Consider the following 8,246-nt stretch of genomic DNA (forward strand, 5'->3'; position numbering starts at 1 on the left):
TTTTATTCGTGCAAACATTTCCCACACAATTGCTGAGCCTTGTTTTAACCAAGAGTTTACTAAGAATATACAGTACACTACTGTTTAAAGGTTTGGGGTTGCTAAAATTTGAAAGAAGTCTCTTATGCTCAACAAGGCTGCATTTATTTGATTAAAATATAATAAAACAGTGATATTATAAAATATTAATAAAACATAATAATATATATAATTAATAAAATAAAATAGAATTTATTTCTGTGATGGTAAAGCTGAATTTTTAGCATGATTACTCCAGTCTTCAGTGTCACATGATCCTTCAGAAATCATTCTAATATGCTGATTTTATGCTCAAGAAAATTTTATTATTATTTGCTTAAAACGTGATTTTTTTTTTCCTTTTTAGAAAGTTCAAAACAGTAGCCTTTATTTGAAATACAAATCTTTTGTATCATTACAAATATCATTACTGTCATTGTGTCCTTCTGAATAAAAGCATTCATTTATTTCAGTAAAACTACTGAACAGAAGTGTAAAAATTCTAAAAATACTGAAGTATACAAAACAATATCTAAAAATATTATTATTAAATAACTTCATAAATAAATAAATAAATAAATACATTTTATTTAAATTGTAAACATATGAAATATATAAATTAGTGCTACCAATCGATTAAAAAATGTACTAATTTATTGCACATTTTTTTCTGAAATTAATCACGGTAAATACCACCTAGCATTAAAGTTTTTAAATATATTTTTATGTTGCAATAATTTTGCATTCAATCTTCAAATTGATGTAGAAACAACATAAAGACTGTATATTTTTAATATTTATATAATGGCATCTCTTTTATGACTGGAGGTGAGTATCACTGATACCAATATTACTAATGTCTCTGGAATATTGTTCTTTTTTCCCTAATATTTAACCATTGACTATAAACATTCAACATTACAGTATAATTAAGAGCTATCAATTTTAACTTATTAGACTTTTAAAAAAAACAACTTCTAATTTAAGTGAACTTAAAGGATCTTCACATAAACCAATTATAATAACTGTCATAGTTTCCTGTTCCCTCTCAGCAAGTTGGAAATATACAGAAATGTAATAAAGTTATCACTAAATACGAAATTAAATATAGATGAATGCCTAAAGCGACAAAAGTTATTGATTTCCTCCTTTTTCTTATGTTCTTTGATTAACAGACATCACAGCAGCTGGGTTATTAGGTTATTTGGCTGCTATTACTTTAAGAGCTGCCGCTGCTGAACGTGATGTGGATCTGACACGCATGCACGTAGTTTCATTCGCGATTTAATATGAAATGATACAGGCTACAGCGCGCACCGCCGCTGTGCATGCAATTAAAGAGCACACGCTACCAGCACTAATGTAAATCTAAATATATAAAGTGACATTTGTAACGGATTTAAAAGAAAACCCACTGAAAAGCTATTTTTGAATTGACCTAACAAGCTTAAAAATATTTGTTGCTCTGACCTTCACCAGGGGCACAACTTCTATTGTTTCTGCATATCTTTTGGAGCTGTTCGCCCTATGAACAGCGTCACGTCTATGTGCAGTGAAGGCACTGACAGGTGAAGCATTAGTTATTTGATTAACAATGTGTGCATATTAGGTCACTTTTTGAAACAAACCAAATTGAATACATTGTAGAAACTCCAGAGTAGTGAAGGTATTAAAGTGAATAGTATATAAATGATCAGGATGTAAAGAACAGTTGGTGTCTTTAAAACATGAAGTTTCCACAGAAGTGACATTAAACAGAGCTACTACTGTATTTTTAGCCCAGACTTACAAAACCACAGCTATAACAGACATACCCAATGTATGCAGTGCCATTTCACTGGCGGAACAATCATTGATTGGCTACATTTATGACTTTACTGAATTGTAAAGTTTGTCAAGTGTCTGCAGTGTGGTACTACAGGTCATGCCCTCTCCTCCAATTTTGAAACACTGAAGCTAAATAATTCTGGGGCTTCAATCGGACATTTTTCTTGCCCCAGTTTATATTAACCACTGATCGTTCCAGGGCTTTATTTGGTTGATACTGGCAACCCCTCTTTCCAGCTGGAGAAGTCTTCACTCAAACCGCTCTCAGACACTACAAGCTATTGTAGCAGTTTTTCCACACTACTGCACTCGGCAGCACCACAGATATTATAAAACAGCAACAGCTAATGGAGGTTAAGAAGAAAAGGAAAACCTAAAGAATGCTAAGATGAAAATATACTGTATGTGTGACAGCAGGGTTAACTAACACACGGTTGCTCTGCGAGCACAAAAGCCGTGGAAAATGCATTACAGTTTGGAGGGAACCTGTGCTGTGCGTAAACCTCTTTTCCACAGGAGCAATATCCAGGGATAATGCACACGCTATAAGGTTTGCCAGAGCTTTAACTCAGGATTTTCCAGTGCTGCATTCCCAGGTTATGCCCAAATAAAATGTTTCTTAATTTTTATATTACATTCAAACCAGGGGAAAGTGCATCCAAAACCCAGTTTCACTTCAATCTAAGAGCTCTTATAAACAATAACGCAGTGTCACATTGAGCAAACAGTAACCAGTGATGAAAAGTTAGCAGTGTTGGGTGTAACGCGTTACAAAGTAACGCGTTACTGTAATAATATTACTTTTTTCAGTAACTAGTAGTGTAAGGCATTACTCGTCTGAAAATGGTAATATTATTACAGTTTTCCCGAGCTAGTTACTTGCGTTACATTTGCCAGTAGCACCTTCATCACACACAAGGCACACAACACAGAGAACAGAAGGGAAGGGGTGGGGGCGTGAATGGAACAGTGATTGGTCTGGGTTTGGCACGAGGTATCATTTACCATCACCGAATGGTCGACACCCGGCAGCCGGCAGCAGAGCGGCACCCGCAAAGACAGATGGGGAAAAATGGAAGCGTCAACAACGGCAAGCTCTTTTTCAGAGGAAGGTTCCCAGTAGCGCTGCACAATTAATCGTATCGCAATCGCAATGTCAGCCTGTGCGATTATATGACGGCAAAATGTTGCGATTATATTAAATAAGTTTGGACTTGAGAACACCTGCTTTTTTTTTTTGGATTTGAGATTACTGACACTGACCAGAGAGAGGTACTGTGCAAGAATTAGAGGCCCTGTTTCACCTGGTATTAACATGCGTTTTCTGATGCGTCGATCTGATCACAAGTGGACAATGCTAAGTACAGGTGTAAATAGGGGTGTAAAACGTTTTCAGCTTGTCCACTTTTGACCACATCCACTTTTCAAAATCCCGTTTGTGTCCCCCTCACTTTCAAATTCGTTTGTTAAATTAATGTCTCGTATTGTAGAAAGCACGCGCAGCGCCGCTGAGAATTCGCACGATCCTTAAAACGAAACCGAAAGTTAAACGCGCACACGCCTTCAAAAGCAATTTTAATACGCGCTTTTAGAGAGCGGTTCCACAGTGCGCGCAAATTAGGCTACATAACATATATATGTTGTTATTTGTATGTATCCTATAATAGGTTGTGTAGTTGTCTATAGCTCTGTATCAGGCTTAAAAAATTGGTCTCTATTTGCACTTTGAACATTGAGAGAGTAGCCTAGCCTACTTTGATTATGGCTGCACTATTGTTTGCACTTAATACAGCTATTCTTTTGTTTAGACTATTTTTATTTATACTGTTTTTGTTTATATTTGTAAAAAGATCTTCAGTTAGGAGGTCAAACGTTCTAGAAGCTCATAATTCATGTACAGTTCTAATGTCTGAAGAGAATCACATGAAGTCATACAGGAGAGACGCCTGTCAGTTGAGTTTGTAATGTATGTAAATGCAGGAATGTGGTCAGAAGTGGTCGAAAGTGGACAGAAGAGATGGATTAAAACGCCAGATGTAAACGACTGTGTCTCCATTGTCCACTTGTGATCCGATCGACCAAAAACATATCCAGTTGTTGGCGTAATAAAGACCCTAAAGAACACTCCTCCTTTGTATCTTCTCCCTCCATCTGATGCATCTCAGGCAATTATAGAGTAATTAAGAAAAAAAATGTAACTAGTAATATAACTAGTAATATAACTAGTTACTTTCTCCAGGGAGTAATAAAGTAAAGTAAGGCATTACTATTTTTGAGAGTAATATGTAATATGTAATATATTACTTTTTTGAGTAACTAGCCCCAACACTGAAAGTTAGCATTGATGGGAAGAACCTTGAACAAGATCTAAAGATACAAAGACTTAGCTTTCATTTTAAAGCACATTAAGTTGCTGAAGCATTTAATTCTAGTAGGGTGTGTTCCTTTATGCTCGAATAAAGGTGTTCTGAAAGTCAACATGAAATCAACAATGACCATATTTACTTTCTTAATACGCTCCTCTGGTCTCATTGTGCACGATTCATGTGCGCATTCATCCTATGAGAAAAAATGTTTGTTTTTGTAATCTTTCATCAAAAAGTAATAACTTGGACGCCTCTGAAACGACTTTTTCAGCTGATGTGACGAAGAAAGTTTTTCAACCATCTGGCTTTATTTTGGAATGCAACACCCACTTTTCACAATCCAGTTATTTCTACATCATGTCCTGTCCTCCATTTTTCTCATAAAATACCTCATTAAAACATGTAAATGATTGCACTCTTAAAAACAAAGCTTCTTTATTGACATTGATGGTTGCATGAACAACTTTTAACATGCATAGAACCTTTCCACTGCACAAAAGTTTACCGGAAAAGATTCTTTAAATAATTCAAATGTTCTTCACACTAAGGAAAAAAATGTGGTTCTTTTAGGAACTGTTTGCTGAAAGGTTCTTTGGAGAACCAAAAAAGCTTATTCTATGCGATAATGCATTTTTAGACCCTTTGTTTTAAATGCATGAAAGTAGAAAGGTTTGCAAACGTTTTTTCATACTGACTTTTAGATGACGTGATGTAAATGGTAAGGTTGTGGTAATGGCATGAGACAGCTGATGCCCCAGTGCTTGCAGGGATAGGTTAAGAGGGAGGGGAGACATTCTCTGCCTCCCAGCTTTAATGGTAACTCGATGCCCAGTATTTGATCTGGTTTTAACAATCTATTTTGAAAGGATGACAAAACGTTTTACAATTCCAATGTCCGATTATTACTAAGACCCCAGACTTTGTGCCTACAGGCCTAACTCTATCGCTCTTTCCATTTCTTTCATTCTCTCTCTCTCTCTCTTGAGTTTAGCTACTTTCCCCCTTAACAGATCTTGATTACACCCCTAAAGGCACATTCTGTTATAAATTGTGAAAACAGCACCATTCTAACCTTCAACAGGCACTTTCAATGTATACGTTTCTCAGTTTTAACGGAGTCATATACATGCAAATTTATGATGACGCTGAAACGTCAGTTGTCAATATGTCTATGAAAAACATCTGCCCTTGATAGAGATAAACACATTTCAGACGCTTTTCAAAGTCCCATCAGTTTTAAACTAAACTGAAGCCTATTTTAGCATTATTTCATTACAAATTAAGCTCACTTTCCACTAAAACTCTCATTAGTGTAATGCATGTGGACGTTTTACTTTTTGCAATTGCCATTATTCTGAAGAATGACTCTCATTACATTGTCGTTACAATAATGCTGTAATTCTTTATACGATTTTTGCATTACGTAAATTAGAATGGGTAATGAAATGCCTAACTGTCATATTACAATGCCTGAAAGGTGCCTATTTTTTAATAAGCAAATCAAATTCATATTTTTATTCCCTGGATGAGATCCACCTGTAAATGACTCAACATTAGTCAGATACTGCAATCAGATTGACTCACACTTGGCTGCCTCTACTCCAGTTGGCGTACTCTCATTAACACACTGAATATTCACCTCCATCATCCTCCGCAGACTCTATTACTTTATAAACCGCAGATAGTGCGATGGCAGCCTTCCCCAGAGAAAAATTCTACCCAAGATACTTTTAACACCTCAAATATTTTACATGCAGCTAGGTGATGAACCACCAGAGGCCAGTGTGAAGGGTCCACGGCTGCAGGCAATATACTGTATATATATATATCTCTCGCTTTTCTCCAACTCACCACTTTAAGCTCAATCCTATTCTACACAGACGCTGTGCTCAGTCCACGCTAAAGCTGGCGAGAGCCCTAAAACTGCTTGATTGTTGATGTAAAACAGGTGGTCGTATGGTGACACAATGGGTTCAGCAGGTCTTGCGTGCTGCAAATAAAAGTTTTGCTAAACAACAACAGTCATATCTTTCAATAGCAGAGGTCTATTTGGTCTATTTATCATTGAATAGACTTTTTTAAAATTCAGGCAAGTGTGGATAATAGGATCACATCAATTATACGTACTTTTATTAAGACAGCTACACTAATGAATGTGTCAGAATGGCAGCAGGAAATTTTGGCAATATGATTGTGTTATTTATAGACACTCATTCTAGAGCAATGCTAAATAGGATGTGAAAAATGTGAGTCATGTAAAAGACTCTGATCTGGTATTTGAACAGCTAACAAACTTAATTTAATAATCAGGATTTAATTATCACACTTACGTGTGATGGCGAATGACATTTGGTTCAAATATTAACATTAACGAAAATTAACTAAGTTTATTTAAAGTCTGTATAAAAGTTATTTTCTCTGTCAGATGAAACAAAAAAGAAAGTAATTAGCAGTTTATTTATGTTATAGTTTGTTTCGCGTTTTATCTGTAATGGAGATAAAAGAAAAAAAAGCAATAAACGCAATAAAAGACAATGTTACAAACAATACAAAGGAATAAAATAATACGCTACCAAAAAACAATAAATAAACAGAACTAAACAAATGCTCTAAAAAAAACTGGTACGCGCAATCAAAAACTAATTATTTTGATCCGTGTGCATGAGCCTTTGAAAGTCACCGGAGCTCAAACTGTGCGCAGTGAAAGTGCGTAAACAAACAAGGGCCGAAAAACAAACTAAATACGGACGAAGAGACTGAGAGCTAAGCTCTTCAAATTCATATTTTCACACACCTGAACGTAGTTCCAGAAACATATTCCTCATCTTCTACCTTAAAATTTCTCTGCTCTTTGAACTTTCTGAACAACGCACTTTTAACCTCTCACTGAAGATAACACTTTAACAAGGTGGGACAACATGAACATCTTCTCTTGCACTCTGTCCTCACACTTATGTCTCAAGCAAATAGCTTGTATAAGTATGACTAATCATTATTACAACCTCAGACAAATGTCTGGAGAATAAAAGTCACCGCTCACCTCCTCTAATATCTGATCCAGCCGACTCCACAGGACGGGCTCCACCTGTTCCAGCGAGATCCAACTGGAGATACTAGGATCTCTGTCCTTTTCCAAACTGAGCACCCTGGACTGCAGATCTGACGTCCTCAGGTAAAGCAACACACAAACTCCGAACGAGATCAAACACACGCAGATTGCACACACGTCCTTCCAGTTCGTCAAAAGACGCTTTTGGCAAGGATGCTGAACGCAGGTCCTGTCCCGACTGGACTGAGGTGATACTCGCAATTTCATGTCCTCCATGTCTGTGAGACCTGTGTAGGCAATTTGATGTTTATCCACGCTGGACGGGGTCGTGCTCAGATAAACTGATTAAAGTTCTCCTGTCAGGCAATTAAACCGCTTTTCACGTGAAAATATCAATCTTCAAAACGACCTCAACTGAGGCATGCCGCTCATTCAAGTGCATGGAGATAATGGTTGAGTGAGCTCCGGCTCTAGTGGGAGTCCGTGTGTTTCGGTCGTGCCATTTGACGGGTTTGTCTGACTGCTGCGCGCTTGAGTCTCTCTCAGAATGAAACCTGACACACACTACACGGCTCTGCAGCGCTCACCACGGGACCCTGCGCTTCTCTGTCGCGGACAAGCCCCTCCTTTCGGTTTATTTAGGCTAAACGGTAGGGCGGGATTCACGGAGGAGCTGACCCGGGCTTTGATCCGGCTCTGGAGAACGATATTTTTAGGTGCCTTGCTGAATCGATGCGTAGAGTGGACATGGTAACCACACAATCATTAAAGTAAGAGAAACTCTTTCTTCATCCACACACCTAGACCCAAGGTGCGAATTAAAGAGGTGTTTTCAAACAACGTTTCAGTTACCAAAACATAAGACTACAAATTAAAAAACAAACGCGCTACGCATCAACTTGCCAAAATCACTACTAATGGATCTGGCCACACTCCATAGGAAGCTGAATTTAAATGAAGAGGACTTTTTGGAAGAAATTCAACAG

The 8,246-nt window shown here is 37.2% G+C and overlaps 1 protein-coding gene across 2 annotated transcripts in view; it reads right to left on the reverse strand.

Annotated features, from left to right (window-relative positions):
- The window catches only part of LOC127174833 (collagen alpha-1(XXIII) chain), a 59,150-nt gene extending 51,273 nt beyond the window's left edge, over positions 1 to 7,877 (reverse strand). For both annotated transcript variants that reach the window (XM_051125450.1, XM_051125448.1), the window contains exon 1: positions 7,252 to 7,877. In XM_051125450.1, the coding sequence (XP_050981407.1) occupies positions 7,252 to 7,536 (285 nt within the window). In that variant the 5' untranslated portion in view covers positions 7,537 to 7,877. The remainder of the gene's footprint in view (positions 1 to 7,251) is intronic.
- Between the last annotated feature and the right edge of the window lie 369 nt (positions 7,878 to 8,246).

The sequence above is a fragment of the Labeo rohita genome, chromosome 13 (genome assembly GCF_022985175.1).
Source record: "Labeo rohita strain BAU-BD-2019 chromosome 13, IGBB_LRoh.1.0, whole genome shotgun sequence".
Classification (NCBI taxonomy): Eukaryota; Metazoa; Chordata; class Actinopteri; order Cypriniformes; family Cyprinidae; genus Labeo; species Labeo rohita.